Source organism: Pistacia vera, unplaced genomic scaffold, assembly GCF_008641045.1.
Source record: "Pistacia vera cultivar Batoury unplaced genomic scaffold, PisVer_v2 Contig900, whole genome shotgun sequence".
Classification (NCBI taxonomy): Eukaryota; Viridiplantae; Streptophyta; class Magnoliopsida; order Sapindales; family Anacardiaceae; genus Pistacia; species Pistacia vera.
The window spans coordinates 248,881-269,103 of record NW_022196780.1 but is presented as its reverse complement, the minus strand read 5'-3'; the positions used below and the strand labels follow the sequence as shown (position 1 = coordinate 269,103).

The 20,223-nt window shown below is 35.6% G+C and overlaps 3 protein-coding genes across 3 annotated transcripts; 2 read left to right on the top strand and 1 right to left on the bottom strand.

The window, feature by feature from the left end:
- Positions 1-239: 239 nt before the first annotated feature.
- On the top strand, positions 240-3,027 carry LOC116119722 (origin of replication complex subunit 6-like). The gene is made up of 10 exons (XM_031405668.1): positions 240-460; positions 548-594; positions 680-784; positions 879-959; positions 1,190-1,301; positions 1,405-1,467; positions 1,553-1,640; positions 1,838-1,908; positions 2,547-2,640; positions 2,746-3,027. Exons 1-10 carry the CDS (start codon positions 341-343, stop codon positions 2,823-2,825), a joined length of 861 nt encoding a protein of 286 aa, XP_031261528.1. The 5' UTR covers positions 240-340; the 3' UTR covers positions 2,826-3,027.
- A 1,121-nt stretch (positions 3,028-4,148) lies between these two features.
- Positions 4,149-6,523, top strand: LOC116119720 (sphinganine C4-monooxygenase 1-like). The gene is made up of 2 exons (XM_031405666.1): positions 4,149-4,625; positions 5,831-6,523. Exons 1-2 carry the CDS (start codon positions 4,395-4,397, stop codon positions 6,383-6,385), a joined length of 786 nt encoding a protein of 261 aa, XP_031261526.1. The 5' UTR covers positions 4,149-4,394; the 3' UTR covers positions 6,386-6,523.
- Positions 6,524-14,904: 8,381 nt separating this feature from the next.
- LOC116119721 (protein PHYTOCHROME KINASE SUBSTRATE 1-like) lies at positions 14,905-16,594 on the bottom strand. Its single transcript, XM_031405667.1, has one exon. The coding sequence runs from the start codon at positions 16,499-16,501 to the stop codon at positions 15,014-15,016; it is 1,488 nt and encodes a 495-aa protein (XP_031261527.1). The 5' UTR covers positions 16,502-16,594; the 3' UTR covers positions 14,905-15,013.
- Positions 16,595-20,223: the final 3,629 nt, after the last annotated feature.

Below are 20,223 nucleotides of genomic sequence, written 5' to 3'. Positions count from 1 at the left end.
TACTAAGCAATTTTATAGGATAAATAAAATAATCTCAATATAAAATATATATAAAACGACCCTTTAAAAATGGATCTTCCAACTTGAATTTATTTAAATTTTAAGAAAGAAGATTTATACCAAATTTGTGAATTAAACGATCCTTTAAAAATGGACCTCAAAATTTAGAGACTGGCTAGGCGCCAAAACTATATATGGCCGGGAAACACAACTCATTTTGTGCGCGCCACAAGTTCAAAATGAATCCCGCCAACTCCATCACTTATTTCTTTAATTCCAAAACCACTAAACTCTTAATCAACAAACTAAAACAAAACAATTCCAGACCCAATCACACGAGATGGATCTCTCCGATATCGCTCAAAGGCTAGGCCTCTCAGATTCCAAGCAATTGATCCGAAAAGCCGCTGAGTTTCGCCGGCTTTGCGACGCTCAGTTCGATTCCTCAGTTATCGGAGTCGTAAGCACTATAGAACTCTGATTTATTCATCAAAATTTTAAGCAGAAGTTGAAATTTTGTTTAAACAAATTCTGTTATCCTTTTTAGGGAGAGATCTGTAAGGCTATAATGTGTCTGGAAATCGCCGCCACGAGGTATAAACGTTAACGTTTGATTGATCCAGACGACCAATAAAATGCTCCTTTGTTTGTGATATTAATTAGGACTTGGTGTATACAGGTTTGGCGTTATATTTAACCGACAGACAGCGATTAAGATGAGTGGAATGTCTGAGAAGGCTTATACCCGATCCTTTAATTTGCTACAGAACAGCATTGGTTTCAAGTGGGTGATCTGTTTTATTTTTTTGGTTTCTTATGTTGATTTTAATTTGATGTGGATTGTGTTACTGATAAGAATATGTTATGGTTTGGTGTAGGAATAAGTTGGATATAAGAGAATTGGGGATTCAGTTTGGGTGTGTTAGGCTCATTCCATTTGTACGAAAGGGCTTGTCGCTGTAAGTTCCTTTTCCTGTTGCTTTATTGTAGCTTTGTTTTGAAGTTCATAAATTTTGTATATTCTGTTTGCTACAGATTGATTGTGCACACAGATGATATTTGCTACTTGTTTGTAAAAATGCCCCTTAGAAGGGAGTCCCAGAAGTCAAAGACTTGTCCTATCTTTAGTTAATGCAGTGCTGTGAATGAATTTATTGATTGGTGATTGAATGAATGGTGTTGATGTCAGGTACAAGGAACGGTTTCTTGCTTCGTTGCCAGCTTCCAGGCGGGAAACTGCAGACTTCACTCGCCCTGTATTTACCGCTGTTGCATTCTACTTATGTATAAAAAAACAGAAGGTAACCAAGAATAAATATTGCAAAGGAATGATGGTTTGAGAAATTTTATTTGGTATACTTGTCTGTTTTAACTTATTTAGTGTTTGAATGTCTAACGTAACAGCTGAAGGTAGACAAGCTTAAGTTGATTGAGGTTTGTGGCACATCTGAAGCTGAATTTACAAGTGTAAGGAAATCCCCCATAGTGGATAATTCTTCTTTGTAGTGGGTCATGTTGGTATCATTTTGAAATTATATGGGACTGTTTATAGGTTGCTACCACAATGAAAGATCTATGTCATGATGTTTTTGGAGTCGCAAAGGAAAAGAAAGATCCTAGAGAAATAAAAGGGAATCGAGGTAACACTTTATTTGTCTTTGCATTGGAATCTTTATGGATGTGCCATGTATGTGAGTCTGAAGTTTTTCTAACTTTGGCACTAGTTTTTCTGTGTAACTTGAATTCAGTTAGTTTTGACCAATATTTTTGGCATTCTTTTTTTCTAAAATCAGTTTTGGCATTTGTTTTTTCCTCTAATTTTGCCTTATTTGTGCAGAATTGCTTGATGTCTTACCGGGAAAAAGGAAGATTGAAGATGGAGGATATCTATCTGATGATGGAGCTGAGGTAGTGTAGCTGCATCTCTTGCTGTGTTTTATTCCCTTTTCACATTGGTTAAAAGAAATGTTTAGATCAAGTCTGTAGGGATAAATGCCAGTTGAGTCCCCTCAGACATTTGACATTTGTTGACTTTTGATATTAATTTAGCAAAACAAAATATGATCCATTTCAGAAGAGTGCAATGTCTCTTATCTTCTGAATTCTGTGAGGATCATTAATAAATATTTCAAGCTGTTTACTGGCTTTCTTCTGATTTGTTTGTTTGGCTGACCTGGAGCATAATATATGTTGTAATACGTATACACCCAGTATGATACTGCAGAACTGTTAGCATGAATCAAAAGTAGCACCAAATGACATAGCTTTTGAATCAAAAGTAGTACAAAATCTCCTCTTTAATGGACCAAATTGTTTGTTAGCAAGTTATAGCCATATGAATTGGGACCAGTGCCCCACAATAGGATGTGGTTGTATATAGATTATCAACTACTTGCTACAAGTTATATGCACACATTAATATCTTGTCAACCCCTATTTTAACAAGGCAGAAACAAAACATAGTTCCCATCCTTCGTTACCTATTTTTTCCTCTATCAGTTTGTGATTGGTTTTCCTAAAATGTTATTGGCACGATTCTTCTGCAGGTTTCAAGTTACAAACGGCAAAAAGGAAAGGAGAAAGTTGCTTATGAGGAGTGGAAATCCCGTGTCTTGTCATCAAACAAAAACAAGGCAAAAGGTTGGTTGGCATTTCCTTTTATTTTTTTACTTTTCTATTTTCATTATGCACTATTGTTACATAATTTGAGAGAAACGTTACTAATTTACTGATTGCAATTTTTAGTACCATGCAAGCGAACAACGCAAACCAGCCTCAACTTTCAGAAGAAAGTTGCCGAGATTCAGGAGTTGGAGGCATTGTAAGATACTGGCATCCTTTTGGTGAATCTTTTGGATTGTCCATGCTGGAAGCTCACATGGGAAGACAGGAAATGAACATAAAGTGCAGTTATTGATTATGCTACAACTAACAATATAACTGCTTCGGGCTGGTGGTATATTTTTGTTATTGGTGCTTGCAGCATGTGCTCAATAGATCATGAATTGGAATTTCTGAGCATTGAAGGATTATTCTAATTATTCCTTCATATCAAGTGACTGTAAAGCTGCAGTTTTGCATATATATTATTATAGGATCTCCTTTTCTTCATAATGAAAGGAAAAAAAAAATAAAGATTTGTTCAATAGACTCTTGGCTGTCGATAAATATTTTTGTTGACATTTATTTTGATTTGAGAGAATAAAAGTGTGTTCATTTGTTAAATAGAGTGACTTATATATTTTAGGTGTATTACTTACAGTTTAACATTTCTTATAACAAAGTAATTCAAAAGGTTAATCATCTCTAGGTGATTGGTTGGCATAATGTGAATTTTTTATTATATTATTTAAGAGGTTTTGATTTTTAAATTCGATTTACTTCAGTTATTATTATGAGTGGTCATTGAAGGGTTTATTTGGTTTTTAATTTTAGGATCTTTAATAATTAATTGAGATGTGTAGTTCGAACACTCTTGGTCATTAGTAAAAAAGTAATTCAGAAGTAAAAAATGTTAAAATCATTCTATGGACAATACATTATTTATGAGAGTTTATGTTATATATTTTTTATTGATTAATTATGACATTTTGCTTTGTATTAAAGCATTCATCGTTTGTTTAATATTAATTCTGGATTTTACTTGTTACAAGGGTAAATGTTGATGATTTCAAAATAATAAATAAATATTTATTATTTAAAAAAAATTAGGAAATTAAGGAGTTTCAGGCTTTGTTTGGTTTACTATAATGTTTTTTAAAATAATATTTTAAAAACAGTAAAGTTGAATTGAGTTATTAGAAATGTAATAATTAATGTTTTAAGTTGAATAAGGAAGAATTGAATTTTAAAAATATTAAAATAAATACATATTTTTTAGTTTTTAGGATAAGAATGGATAAAAATAATAAACCAGCCATTAATTTTTAACTTCGCAGGCCACCATTCAACTTGGGGCCGGCACTCAGGAGACGTATTTGACCCATACACCACATAGAACACAAAGTACGACCAGAAATCGCCACGTCAAGACTGTATAAAAATATCTACCATGTACTCGCACACGTGTAACAATATCCTCAATGATATTCATTGGTGCCTATCCACAGAATACTTTGATTACGAGGACTGTTATCGAATCTTCTCTAACCTAATTCGTAATTTCGCATTAACTAATCTCTCTTTAGTCTTAGCTTAATTAAACAAAAGTCATTTATATAAAAAGAAAGGAAGGGGCGTTGAATCGCCTATATATTTAGTTATTAAATAATTGAATATAGGTTAGGGTTTTCTTGATCTCGTAAGAAAAATCGAAACTTGTTGGTATTTGTTTGTAGAACACAACATTAGGGCACATTGACTTGTGTCCTATTTGTTGAATTTGTAAAAGAAGAATGGAGTTTGGGGTTTCCGACGAGCTTTTAGGCACCTTTGTTCCGATTATAGTTTATTGGCTATATTCAGGGCTGTATGTGGTGGTTGGTTCATTTGATAAGCTTCAAAATTATAGGCTGCACCCTAGACAAGATGAAGATCAGAAGAATTTGGTATCTAAGTTAGATGTTGTCAAAGGCGTTCTTCTTCAGCAATTTATTCAGGCCATTGTTGCTATTCTCTTGTTTTCGGTTAGTCTTTTTTTTTTTTCTTATATATGTTTCTGTAGGTCAATTGGAATCTTTTTTATGATGTTTGTTGATTCTGTGCTCGATTTATGGACATGGGTTTGCTTTAGTTTTTTTTTCTTTATTTTCAATTTTACTTTTGTGTTTTATATTTTGTAATTCACTAAGTTGTTTGGAGTTGAGTTGACTTTTGAAGCATAAGATGATCGATCATACGCTTTGCAGTTTTTTGTGTTTATCTGATTTTACTCTTTATTTTTTTATTTTTTATTTTTCTCTTTCAAGTGTTAACGGAATTAATTGGTGCATCTATGATTTATAAAAAAAAAAAAAAACTGTAACTTTTGTCTTCCAATTTCATTCCCAGCTTCACTGTAGATTCATCGTGCTCAGGTACTATGATATTATTTATTTATTTTTATTTTTATTTTGCTAGGAGGATAAATAACTTGATAATAAGAATCTGCTTGATAGATTTTTGAAGGAATGCTCTGACGTTGGAACTTTAGCATCTCATGATATGCAGAACATGCTTGATTGGTGGCGAATTAGCATGTTGAATTTTGTGTTAAATTGTAGATTTAACATATGCAGATGAGTGCGAGTATATTTATTGTCTTTACAGTTTTGTGATTGTATGCTGTGCATATGGTCAATATAAGGAAGGTGTTTGTTGTTGTGTATACGCGTTAAGTGCTTTAATCAATTTATGTAGTATTTGATATACCATTTTAAGATATATATGGCATAATAAAGTTATTAATTAGATAAGAATCTCAAAGATATGGGTAGAACAATTATGGAAACCACGTTGGTAATTGACTGCATTGAATTTATGAGTTGACATTAGCAGAGGAATTCTGGTCCTTAATTTGTTGTATCATGGAGTCAGTGAGTTAAGCTGTGTATCTTTATACAAAAAGCCTTTAGTTCAAATTTCCTCTTCAGGAGTTGTTTGCTCTATCGTATGATGAATTTTCTTGAATCCTAAGTGTCTGATTGGTGATAAATTAATTACTTGGCTGGTATTACTCAGGTCATATCCTGATTGTTTTTGTTCAGCATCATAGACTGCTGCCAGCTGTGTCATATTATTCTCTCTGTTTTGTTGCTCACCTTCATCGTCTCTCTGTTTTGTTTGCTTGATAATAAATATGCAGAAACTAGATATATATTACTAATTTGTGGTGGAATCTTGTCCTGCATAGGTAACAGGAAGCGATGCCTCGGCTTCTGCCAATAAACAGTCTTCTCTATCTTCTTTAGCTAGACAATTCATAACAGCGATGTTGGTTATGGATACGTGGCAATATTTTATGCACAGATACATGCACCACAATAAATTTTTGTATCGACATATCCATTCTCTACATCACCGACTTGTTGTCCCCTATGCATTTGGAGCTCTCTATAATCACCCAATTGAGGGGCTTCTTAATGACACAATTGGAGGAGCTTTATCTTTTCTTCTCTCTGGTATGTCTCCTCGAGCCTCCATCTTTTTCTTCTCCTTTGCTACAATCAAAACAGTGGATGACCACTGTGGATTATGGCTTCCTGGAAACCTCTTCCAATTCTTCTTCAGAAACAATACTGCATATCATGATGTGCACCATCAGCTTTATGGTAGCAAATACAACTTTGCACAACCATTCTTTGTAATGTGGGATAGAATTCTTGGGACCTATATGCCCTATTCACTTGAGAAGAGAGCAGACGGGGGCTTTGAAGCACGACCTATCAAAGATCACAAAGAGAACTGATTATTATGTTTAGGACAATCAGTTGTGTACAACCAGTATTTGATTCTTTTTGCGAACTGATGAGCCATGCTGTTATGTTATTTTGTATATACATATAATGTTGTGTTTTATTCTCATAATTTTTGTTTATATGAGTTAGTAATGAAGTTGATATACCAATCAAACTAAATCTATCTTGAGTAGGGTGGCCAATTTAGGTGTTAAATAGATATAGTCTGCCATGAATTTTTTTTTCATTTATGAGCAATTAGGAAAATGTTTATAGATATTAAGTCAGATGCACCAATAATGGCAATTATTCTACAGCTTCTGTGACCTTGGTTCTTGAGTTTGTGGTGGACTGTTGCCGCCTCATTCAACCATCACCTAGAGCCTGTTTCATGTTTTTGTATCAAACCAATGGACAGGAAATATAATAGGCCTTCCTGTTTGGAAGTGTAATTGGGGAAATAATGTCATTAGAGAAGTACTTAATGACTTTGCTCTGAGTTATGGGACTGTCATTGGACCGTTCATGTTTTATCTTTGTTGTAATTGTTAATGCCTGCTATTTTCCATTCCTTGTTTGAAATGGTGATCCACACCTGTGGATTAGGCATAATTCTCAAGTTCCAGAAATGTACAAATATAAATCATTACTTGACTAAGATGTGTCTACTTGTATTGATACATTTTGATACGGTGCCTAACAACATTTGATAAATTATATTAAAATGAAGAAAGACTTGCCATTTCTTTTTAAAGTAGATTTACCTAGGGCTGTAATCGAGCCAAGCCGAGTCGAGTTTTTGGATAATCGAGCTTCGCTCGATTATTATAGGATTGAGCTTGAGCCAATCGAGCCCGGGAAATGGTGATCAAACTTGTCTTAGGAAGTTCAAGTTTGAGCAGCTCGATTAGGCTTGGTCAACCTTGGTTTGACCAACCCCAATTTCAGCCTTGCATGATTTTTTTTTGGCTCATCAACCTGTTTAATTACACAATTATGCAAACACATCTACTGTAAATGACAGTATACATTAAAAAAAAATAGCTATTGCATCTCCTCAATCATATTAATCATGCTGGTTTTGTATGAAAGATTAAGTTAAGTGAACTAAATTTCACTTTACCTAATTAATGTTTGAGCAAAACAAAAATAACATGGGATTTGGAGGCTACAACTAATAACTTTACATGCTAGGAGTAAGCTAGTAACTAACTAACTATACATCAAAAATAGGTGGCCAAGTCATCAAAAGTTAGCTGTCCACTGTCCAGTAATAAAAAAAATAGGTGGCTGTAGATGGATTGTCTTCTACCGAAAACACCAGTTTCCTACGGCAGCAAACAAATTCAATTCAGTAAGATTCTTTTTATGTCAATATTCTAATTAATTAATTTGTTATAAAACTGAAATAAAATTACAAGAATAAGAGATCTTGCATGCTTCCATGTGGTTTAGGTAACTCTCACATTTTAATCTATGTATAATAATGAAACCAAACCAAAATGATGCAACTTGGACCAGCGCATGCCTGCTACTATAGCCAAACCATATACTGAATCCCAGGAACTTACGGGATAGGAAGCTTGATCTATAACGGTTGCTACTCTTCCTAAAATGAAAAAGGAGGAAAAATTAAAGTTTAGCTAGAATAAAGATACTGTAATTATTGAATTGAACCAAAGCTATATTCAATATAACTTACTTTGCACCCTTTCTTCACCCAATTCAAAGAACGACACCAATCACATCCATATAAGAGCATCTCCATCGTGTCGGGAGGCAATAACGAACAATACGTGTCAATTACCCTACTCCCGGCACTAAAAGAAGATTTAGCAGCAACCGTAGTGATATGGATAGCTAATACCTCACGAGCTATGGTAGACAAAATTGGGTACTTTGTTGAATTTGCCCTCTACCACTACAAAGCATCAAACGCACCAAGATTTTCCACACATTTATGGCATCTCTCTCCCAAATAATAGTCTAACTCAGATTTACTTGGCTCTACAGTCTCTACCACGTCCCGAAAGTTAGTAAAATCATCCCATCCTCCACTCTGTCTGCCGTTGGCCCCGACCCCTTGCCAACGGCCTGAAGTCCATCCCATGCTGATGTAAAAGCGCGAGCAGAAGTCGATGCTTTACTAGCATCAACATACTCCCCATATACCTCATACAAGGCATCCCGAACAATAACAGTATTTGCCCGCGCTTCAAGGTTAGGATACATCTTAGGGAACGACCACTGAATCACCTTCATCTTCAATCTAAGGTCCAATACAGCAGCCACATCCATCAGTAGATTACATTGCCTCCAATATTTGTCAAACTTCTCTTTTATTTTCCTAACCATGCTCCTAATAAAATAATCTTCATCTTCTCTCTTTCTATCCAACATGATTTTGATTAGACAAACTTGTTTTAGAAACAAATTTGTTGTAGGATAATCACTCACTGAGATGAGATTGGTCACACCACTAAAAACCTTCAAAATATCACATACTTTCTTTACTTTGTCCCAATCATCCTCTTCGGGACAATAATGATAACTTAAATCTCTTTCCTTCAATCTTTGAAAAACACGTCTGAACTTAATTATTGTTGTCAACATTTCATATGTTGAATTTCACTGTGTTTTGCAATGAAGAATAAGCTTGCGAAACGGCAGTCGCAACTATTGAACAATCTCCGAGAAAACCTTAAGCCTACTCTCCGAGGCATTGATATATGACACACTATCATGGATGTCATCAATGATATATCTAATTTGATAAAGATCATTTTAAATAACCAGGTTTAAGATGTGTGCATAGCATCTTACATGAAACAACTTGCTCCCACAAATGAGCTTCCCCGTAGCTTGGAAATTTTCCTTGAGGATTTTAATTGCAACATTATTGCTTATAGCATTGTCCACTGAGATCGTGTGGACCTTATTTTCAATTCCTCAATCCATCAAGCACTTGTAAATGGCATAAAAAATGGCGACACCACTACGGGGAGGGAAATGAACAAGTTGAGGACCCGTCTATTCAGTTTCCAATTATCATCAATCCAATGCCCAGTCAACACCATGTACTTCATCTTTTGATTGTCTAAATTCCATAGATCTGTAGTCAGACTAGTCTTCCTAACACCTTTCAATAGCGTCTTCAACTTCTGCTTCTCATTTTCATACACATTCACACAATCATTTTTGCATGTATTACGCAAAATCGGACTCCATTCAAGAATCTCATACTTCATCATGTTGTTCAATCCCTCTTCCTCCATCACCGTAAATGGAAGCTCATGCATCAACACCCAATGGGCAATAAGTTTCCTCATCTTTAGCATATCGAACTTGTCTCGTAGAGCAGGCAGGATAACAGTTGCAGCCTCAACATCGGCAAAGGGGAAATTAATTTATTGTTCCCTTACAGAAGCTATTCTCCTCGCACACCTCTTCAAATGTCTATTAAACTGGGTAGTGCTTCTAGTGGCATTAATTTTCAACTTGGTTTTGTTAGGAAACGATCAAGTTATGGCAGCGGAAACAAAAAAACATAAACATCATAAATCGTTCATTTGAACCAAGATTAGGGCACAAATTTACGGTTTATACAACATATTAGAATCTGCAGAAAAATCAGCTCAAGGTTAAGAAACCATACCCACGTTTGGAGGCTCCTCCAACTTGTCTCGAAATGGGTTTCGCTACCGACCCAAGAATAGGATCGAACCAGCGGTAGTCCATACGAAGATAATCCCCAACGAAGTAAAGGAGGGATTTGCTAGATCCTCTTTAACCTTAAGAACCAAGAACAAAAACAAATGAAACTTTGATTCAATCAAAGATGAAGTGGCGTGGAAATTGGAAAAGGGGCTAGAATTTCTCTTGAAATGATTGAATGAATTAATTATTATTTCTCAAAAAGTGTTGCACTTATATAGTGCACACTTTGGCCTATTCCATCATGGAATAGGCTTGGGCACCAACCCAAATAGCCCATATATCCAAACAGCCCCAATTAGATATTTTATCATTATTGTTATTTCAATTAAACTCAATTAATATATATTTCATATATTAACATTTAACAATAACAATAATTCATTTAAATATATGCGAACACATATTTAAATATAATTTCCCTTATTTAATTTTATTAACAAATTAAATAAATGCTACCACCTCAGCAAATTTAATTGCACTGTGAAATTACTAAAATACCCTTTTCGCCTAAAATGATGAAAACGCCCTTCTTTTAAATAGGTTCTTAAATTATCTTCTATGTGTGTGACCCATAGGCTCCTTATCATACCGGCAGTGTGTAGTATCGCGATCAATACCAATTAATCGTCTCACTACACAAAGACCAAGATTGGGCCCTGGTGAGGCATCATGACCACCTGATGGATTCAGATTTAGCGAAGAAACTACCTGTCAACGATATGGTTACCGTACAATCCAATCCTTTCATCATACGTTATCTCGACAAGACCAAGGAATAGAAATAGTATCAACCTCAGTTACTCTCGATATTATGTATTCAGTTACTGGACCAATGACCTGAATTATAAACTGGATCGAGCAACAACTAAATCCCACTATGGCCACAGTTTTAATGTAATTGTCATTCACTGAATTGTGCCGTAAGATAACTTCTCCCGTACCCAGGAGTGATGAATTCTCTGTTAATCTACCATAGTCTTGATACACTCCTTGATGCAGCCAATCACTACCATATTGACAGCTCTGAATAGAACTGCGTTAGGCTAGTGTCAAACTATACTAATCGGTGCACAAGGCGCTCTGGTGATCTAAAGTCTAAGAATCATATGCACCACCATTCGTTAGAGGATTTGTCCCATAGACATTGGGGTTACCATCCACATGGAATCCTCTAGTGGGCCAGTCTAGTGAACTTGCCTACAGCAAGCATCCATGTGTTGCACCAGGTTGTCACCAAACAACCTTGACAAGTGAGATTAGTCACTGCCTTTCGACAGGGTCGTTCAACACTATGATAGCCTTACCGTATTATCTATGCCCTTACTTCAGAATAATACTAGGCCTACATACGTTTCTAGAATGACCACCTTATGTGCTCATAGGGTTCTCACTATCAAGATTTGAAACACTTGATACCCTCGTCACGGTTCTACCATTCTAAGGACATATATCAATACATACAATGATGATTGATATAGAATAAAATGTCTTTTATTGATCAATGAACATTATTACAAAGAGTCAATTCTACAATAATTGATTGGCTCTAGGGCATCTAATCTAATAGGTTTTATAGTGGATGCACTCACCTTCTTTGTACCATCAGGGAGAACCATCTCCTTAAATTATGTCCACACCGCTGATGTCTTGGCTCTCTTTCTCCTGTGAAGTGGATTGTCATTCTCCTCTACATTTTCTGGGCTACTAACACTTTGTTCCGTGGATCGAGTCATGCTTGCATACATGGTACAATGATCTACCACTCTTACTGTAATTGTATCATCATCCAATGTCGAGGAGTTTGGAACTGCCTTCCATTTCCATACCTATATTTGAAAAATGAAAACAACCGTTAATATAAGTGCAATTAACTGCTCAACTCATATCATCAACAAACCATATGAAACATATATAATAAGAATTATACTGATAGATGCAATATATGATAAGTCAAAGAAATAAACAATCAAAGAAGCTCCTACATGTTGCAACAATCTGTTATAGATGCAAAGGTTGAGGTTTCAAAAACATCAGCAAAAATATCAAGCTTATTAGAATACATTGTACTCTTGCAGGAGTACAAATAGTGGCATAAACCTCAAATTATCAAACCACAACAATAACAACACTCGACTCAACCTAGAAAATTATCAACAAATAGAAGGCACAAGGCAGTAGCCAAAGTCAGAAAATTTTATACCTCTCTTTATATTATAGCAAACCAAATACACAGAAGAATTAAACTAGCAATCACTATCCAATGGCACAATCAAAAGGAATAAAAAATTAGCAATCATTTTGAATAAGCAAAATTATCAAGAATGGGTTCTGGAAACTTTAGTAGGCTGTCATGTAGCCGTAGTACTCCATTTAAGTCTGAATTGAAGTAATTTCTCACTTTTTTTGCAGAACCCGTCGACTGAAGCACTAGAGTTGGAGAGAAATGGTTTCACGGCTAAATTTCGTCTGGCGTTAGCATGAAAAACTGAAAGTTGAAGCGTGGATGTCGTCAATCGATCGGCATCGGTGTTTGCGCCGCTTCTGATGGCAAGAATAGGGAAGAAAATGGCGAGATTACATGGTGGAGGGATTTATCAATTTGGGGGTTTAGCGTTAGTGTTTGTGGATTTGGGGAAATTGATTTGGGGGTTTAGGGATTTGGTTTTGTTTTACAACTAATTACTTAGGGGGGGTTAAATGTCATGTTTTTTTAATTTTCAAACTTGAATATAACCCTTTAGTCCCCCATAATTTATAAAACTCACAAAAATAACCCTCCTTATGCGAGCCAACTCATGCTCGCAAGCCTAGAGCCGAGCCTCCCCCTGATTGAACTCGGCTCGTTTTATATGGCGAGCTCAAGCCGAGCCATAAACGAGCATCAGACGAGTTGAGTCAAGCTAGCTCATAAGCTACTCCACTCGTCTGACAACCCTGGATTTACTGTTACTATTGCGATTTTAAAGAGGGACCATGATTTCCCTGTTAATCGTTAATCAGGAGCCAAAATATTCCAGACTTTTTAGGGTTATGAATATAATCGCTGGTCCTTTTCTATGTATATGCCTTTTTTCAAGCTTTATCGATTGTTTGATGGTTCATCTTCACCCCATGTCCAATGTCCCATCAAAAGCAATTTTTATTTCTCTCACCAGTTACAACCCAATTGGTTAGCATTAAACATTCTGTGTTCCACGTGGTCCAACCCTTATCTCTAGGCTTATAACATCTCCATCACTGCCATTATTTGATCGATCTTCTACTTCTAACCACAAAAAAGTTTCTTCCAACAATAAATTTACCAGAATTCTATGCCCTTTGTCGGAGATTTTCAAAGTATCCCTTTTTGCTGCAATTATGATACATCTACCTTCACTTCTTTCTCCTATTATTCACATGGCTGTCCCTAGCCCATTAAACAAATGGTAGGAAGAGAAATTTGTATTTGAAAAACCATTCTCATTAATGGTTCGGTCCACTCATTAAAGTTCTGGAATGGACACATGTTAAACGAGAGGTTGCTCTGCACTACAATCTATTAAAACTATAAACAGAAATAAACACCCTTATTGCAACTAATACAATGTCCGACCTTACTACAATTCATATTACAATTTGAGTTTAATTGCTTTTTTCACTAATCTTATCAAGCAATCCTATGCTTTCAGCTTTTCATGAACATTCTGATAATGGGTTTTTTCGTTTTGTTACCCAACACACATCTATCTGTATCTTTCTTCTAGAGATGCTTTAAATTTTTCTCGAATAAATTATATGAGTAATGAAAACATGGACCAGCATATTCATTAGGTAGTTACAGAATTAATTGATTGAAGCAGCCTACATTCTCCATGTGGACACTGGTTTGATAATGTCCAGTGAATGTCACTGTAATCAACATTCTTTACTTGAAGGTTTGTTGCTAATACATATTGCGATTGAAAGGTTCCTTTATCCAACCATAACTTAATGCATCGGAGGCAAATTTAATTCTAATACATGACCTGTAATGTAATCACCATCAAATATAACTTTTCTTCTCTGAAAAAATTTATATCCAGGGTTTAAGCACTTGATATTTATAGGCTAATTATTATGATTTGTAGCAAGCCGCCATGGTGATGAATGATGATATAAGTAGACACGCTGCTTGAGCGTCTCGGTTCGAGTCCGAGTGCCCTATAATAATCCTTTGTTTTTGTGTTTTCACATCGAGAATTCCTACTTCTTTCTATTTTCGTCACTTTCGTTGCTCTACTATTGTGCTGAGACCGAAAGGCGCTAGTAAAAGCTTTAGCTCTTTCATATCTCTTACATCTGGTCCTCACATAAACTGAATATTTAGAAAAGCTCAACAACGAAAACGAAAACGATAACGAATCCAGCACTTTCTAGGGTACGAAAAACGTTTCTTATGTTCCTCAAGACATATATTGCTAAAGATACGAGACCAAAAGCTAGCCTTGTAGCCCCCCTAAAATGCCACAAAAAGGGTAAACAAATTTGCCCGATTAATGAGATAAGTTTATCAGTTCTTAATAATCAAGGATTTGTAGGTTTAAAGCAGATTTTAATTGGTTAAGTTCATAAATACACGATCCACTAAAGTATTGAAATTTTCTAATCAAACAAACTAACAAAAATTTCACAAAAACTCTCTATTCGAGGATGCCGTACCAAACACAACCTAATATTTAAAATCTAACAATAAAAAAGAAAAAGGCATAAGGATTTTGATGAGAATAGAGTTTATTGCTGGGGAAATGGAAAGGTAGTTTTTGGAAACTATGAAATGTTTATTAAAATACTAGTACAAATGATAATAAGTAACCCTGGAATTGCAAGAAACGGTACAACTCACATCTATTTTGATCATACATGGTCAAAAAACCTTAACTGAAACCAACTGGAGCCGACTCTAATCACTGAATGTACAAAAGATGAGAAGCACATGGTGAGATGGATCTGGAAAGTGAGTGGGTGCGGTTGGCAGCTGCGGCAAGAGCATGTTGCCTTTGTCTGGAATCAAAATCTGTAATTTTAGTCTCAGCTTGAAACCTCGTCACAGCCACAGCTGATGCAAATGAATCAGACGTTCGACGAATTCTTGGCTCATAATTATTATTTGCCTTCTGATTTGGACTAGTCAAATGTGCATCTCCTGCAACTCTAACAGCCTTCTCATTCTTACAACCCAACAAAATACTTGGACGTCTAACCTTTGGTAACTCAGCTGTAATACTCCTAGTTTTAGCAATATTTGAAAACGTTTTCACAGGACTTGTTGCAGTTACTGCGGCTCTTACCTCTTCGCAATCTGACATGACTGAGAAATCTGCAGCACTGGCAGTGACTACACTCCATTCGATGCTCGCCTCACTGGGTGCATAAGCTGTTGGAGTGACACAACCAGATGTGGCATCTGATCCTTGCCTTGCAAGAAAAGGGTTGCCTTTGCCTTTCCCTGTGAGGCTCTCTATTTCAAACAAGTCTGAACTTGCATCACTCTCGGTTTCGAAGTAGTTATCACCATGACTTGTTGCTGAAAATTCAATTTCCTCTCTTCTTGGACTTGCATCCTCCCAGCATAACATCGTCTCCCTTCTCTCGACGCTTAAAGACTTGTTTCTCTTTTCAACCATAGGGCAACCAAACACCTCAATTGACTTCCTTGGCTTTTCTTCTTCAATTTCTTGAGAATGTATTTTAATGGTCTCAGAACTCATACTCGGAAAACTAAAGCAGTTTTCTTTTACTGCAGGTTTGCTCATCGGTTCTGTAGTGTTTATTGTTTTGGATTGAACTGTACCGTTGTCAGCACTTCTTTTGAAATTGGTTTCACCACCATGTTCATTGATATCAACTGAATCTTTATCAGAACAATAACATTTACATCTGAGACCAGCGAAAAACCTATTCCCTTGTAGCTTTTTTGTGTTCTTCATAGATGGGTTAGGATTAGGATTAGGATTATTATGCTTCAGAACACTCTGCAGTAAAGCAGTTTGGCTGTTCCAACTTGATTCAGAACGAACGCTTGGAGTTCCAGCTGCCTGAATTCTTGGTTTCACTAGAGTTGGATCAGTTCGTTCTTGATCTTTCACGTAAGGGTAGTTTCTTGCACCAACTTTGACAATTCTCGGACTGTCATCCATTGCTCCGTTAAAGTATTTCTCAGCACTAAATACTCCAATCTCTCCATCTTTTTGTCCCTTTCTTTCTGAGCAAAGATTGTCGTCTTGGCCACCCATTATAGGACTTGACGCTGCAAGTTTACGTACAAAAGTCTCTTCGGCGCTGTTCAGGTATGAAGAAAATGAAGCCTCGCGAAGCTTGTTATTGTTACTTCCATAGGGCAGTGTTTGTGAGAGGCTTGTCTTACAGTTTGATGTTATGGTAATCATAGCCATGGAGTTTTTTTTTTTGGAAATTTGGTTGCACAAAAACAAAAAGCAGGTTGCTGAAAGCACTAAACTACAAAAAGAAAAAATGAAAATGACCCAGCAGCGGGAAATTTACCAAAATCTGGAAGCATTAAGCTGTAGAGAATACATGGTAGTTTCTTTTAGGGACAGCAAGAATTTGTTAAAGCTACCCAACTGAACTGAAAGAAACTTAACATGAAAGAAACATAACATGAAGAAGCTTCAAGTAACCAATGGCTGAAATTAGGTAGCTAAGAAAGAAGAAATGGAATTTGTAAATTGAGAGGGAAGTAGGGTGGTGGGTTTAGTGAGAAAATAGTTTGTATTAGTAGAGTTGTCAAATATGCAAGATGTTAAAAGGGGTAGGCCGTTACTTGTGGTGTGACCTAATTGAATTCTAATAAAATGTCTAACAGTAGGTATGATATCGATACATTAATATTTATTTGTTTTCCATATTAATGGTGGATATGATATCATGTTGCTTAAATTTTCAGTTAGATTGACATGTTAATAACAAAAAAATCGACAGGATGATTATCAAATTTTCATCAATATGATCAAATGTATCTTTCAATGGTTTTATACCATCAACAATTCATTTTGTTAATTTCTTCAAGAAAAGACCATTAATATTAAACATAATCTGTATTGAGTCATTGTGTTGGTACCTATCTCTTCATTAACCATGTGATAGTGTCATAGCAAGTTGTAGTTGATTTTTCAAAATGATTAAGCATCAATCAGTGCGATATATTAGCCATGAAATGACCAGAACCAAACTGCAGTAACATGTTTTGCCTGGCTAGTTCGGTAAGAGATGCTACATTAATTAATAAATTTAATTTATAAAACCCAACTGGGGTTCAATTCATATTAATCAAAACAGAGGATATAAGGTTAGAAATGGAACACGTATACATTCGTATCCGTACTGGACTATCTAGCCGACAGATACCATTCAAGAATAACAATCCCGCCATCACAATCTATGCCATAAATCTACCAGCCTTCCTCAAATTTAGTCCACACATAAAGTTTACCCCATTCCCTACCATCACCAACAGGCTCCCTTCATCTTCATTTACGTAACTCCAATCCTTACTATTCAATAAGACAATCCTATAATATTTTAATACATTGCACTGAAAAAAAATGAGCTCTATCAAAGTTACTTCAAATGGACAACCTTTCCCATGTCCAGAAAGCACATGAGAAAACTGTAGTTAATAAATGAGCTGCTCCAAGGTTATTGTAGCCGAACTCGGTAACTTGGGCTTTCTATATCAAGGTGGGTGGACATTGGCTGGACTTTACAGGTCGGGCNAAAATCTGGAAGCATTAAGCTGTAGAGAATACATGGTAGTTTCTTTTAGGGACAGCAAGAATTTGTTAAAGCTACCCAACTGAACTGAAAGAAACTTAACATGAAAGAAACATAACATGAAGAAGCTTCAAGTAACCAATGGCTGAAATTAGGTAGCTAAGAAAGAAGAAATGGAATTTGTAAATTGAGAGGGAAGTAGGGTGGTGGGTTTAGTGAGAAAATAGTTTGTATAAGTAGAGTTGTCAAATATGCAAGATGTTAAAAGGGGTAGGCCGTTACTTGTGGTGTGACCTAATTGAATTCTAATAAAATGTCTAACAGTAGGTATGATATCGATACATTAATATTTATTTGTTTTCCATATTAATGGTGGATATGATATCATGTTGCTTAAATTTTCAGTTAGATTGACATGTTAATAACAAAAAAATCTACAGGATGATTATCAAATTTTCAACAATATGATCAAATGTATCTTTCAATGGTTTTATACCATCAATAATTCATTTTGTTAATTTCTTCAAGAAAAGACCATTAATATTAAACATAATCTGTATTGAGTCATTGTGTTGGTACCTATCTCTTCATTAACCATGTGATAGTGTCATAGCAAGTTGTAGTTGATTTTTCAAAATGATTAAGCATCAATCAGTGCGATATATTAGCCATGAAATGACCAGAACCAAACTGCAGTAACATGTTTTGCCTGGCTAGTTCGGTAAGAGATGCTACATTAATTAATAAATTTAATTTATAAAACCCAACTGGGGTTCAATTCATATTAATCAAAACAGAGGATATAAGGTTAGAAATGGAACACGTATACATTCGTATCCGTACTGGACTATCTAGCCGACAGATACCATTCAAGAATAACAATCCCGCCATCACAATCTATGCCATAAATCTACCAGCCTTCCTCAAATTTAGTCCACACATAAAGTTTACCCCATTCCCTACCATCACCAACAGGCTCACTTCATCTTCATTTACGTAACTCCAATCCGTACTATTCAATAAGACAATCCTATAATATTTTAATACATTGCACTGAAAAAAATGAGCTCTATCAAAGTTACTTCAAATGGACAACCTTTCCCATATCCAGAAAGCACATGAGAAAACTGTAGTTAATAAATGAGCTGCTCCAAGGTTGTTATAGCCGAACTCGGTAACTTGGGCTTTCTATATCAAGGTGGGTGGACATTGGCTGGACTTTACAGGTCGGGCTTGTTGACTTGTATACTGGCCTGCTCGACTCAAGTTGAGAGTTGAACAAAACGACTTGGCCGAAGGCCTGGGCTGCTAGGAAAGTGGAGCTCACAGCGTGAGACTGGTTTCACAGAGCGGCAAATACGTCCCGCTCGTCAGTGGATGGATAAGCAGTCGGTTCTCAGTGAGCTCACTAACGCCTGCAAAGCCCCTCTCAGTTGGACAACCACCTTTTTGTAATTTTTGCTTAAGGCCTTTTTCCATTTACCTCCCTGAAAGATATAATAGATTTCAAAGCCCCCAAACTTTCGGAAAACGTATTAAAAACCTCCTTGATTTTTTATTTTTTATTTTTCCTTTTTCAATACATTCTTGAGAAAATTTTCTATCATTTTTAAAAACCCACAAACCATCAAAAATACAAAAATCACTCACCATACTGTTATAATTAATTTATACCTCATCTTCTGTATCACTATCATCATAAATTATTGAATAAGAATCTTGGCCTAACATAAGAATAAAAAATGTACATTAAAGACTAACACAATTTAATAAATTTTTATTAATGTTGAAGATGTGTTTTTATTTTTTATTGCTGAAGAATAAAAATTTGATTCGATTACCTTTTATATCAGCCCATAACCAATTCTGATAACACATCAATGTCTCTAATGTATCAGAATGAAGCCTATAGCGATGTGGACTTACTACCTTTCCACCAGTGCTAAATGCACATTCAAAAGCAACTATAGAGACAAGAATAGCAAAGATATCTCCAACAATCTTCTACAAGATAGGATATTTAGGCCCATTTAACTTCCACCAAGCCAATACATCAAAGTCGAGAGTTCTAGGCAAAAGTTTCTCCTCTAAGTAACAATCCAATTATGACTTCCCTAGGGTAATACTTGATTCTTGTTCCATAAACATATCAAAACCAACAATCAATCCCTCACCACGACATGTTAGAGTAGGTGCCCTAGAGCCAATCAATTATTGTAGAATTGACTCTTTGTAATAATGCTCATTGATCAATAAAAGACATTTTATTCTATATCGTGTAAATCATCATTGTATGTATTGATATATGTCCTTAGAATGATAGAACCGTGACGAGGATATTAAGTGTTTCAAATATTGATAGTGAGAACCCTATGAACACATA

Bases quoted from the DNA above. Each gene is read 5' to 3' on its own strand.
- LOC116119720 (XM_031405666.1), top strand. From the start codon at position 4,395: ATGGAGTTTGGGGTTTCCGACGAGCTTTTAGGCACCTTTGTTCCGATT. The intron at 4,626-5,830 runs GTTAGTCTTTTT...TGTCCTGCATAG, and splicing joins TTGCTATTCTCTTGTTTTCG to GTAACAGGAAGCGATGCCTC.
- LOC116119721 (XM_031405667.1), bottom strand. From the start codon at position 16,501: ATGGCTATGATTACCATAACATCAAACTGTAAGACAAGCCTCTCACAA.
- LOC116119722 (XM_031405668.1), top strand. From the start codon at position 341: ATGGATCTCTCCGATATCGCTCAAAGGCTAGGCCTCTCAGATTCCAAG. The intron at 785-878 runs GTGGGTGATCTG...GGTTTGGTGTAG, and splicing joins CAGAACAGCATTGGTTTCAA to GAATAAGTTGGATATAAGAG. The intron at 960-1,189 runs GTAAGTTCCTTT...TGTTGATGTCAG, and splicing joins GTACGAAAGGGCTTGTCGCT to GTACAAGGAACGGTTTCTTG.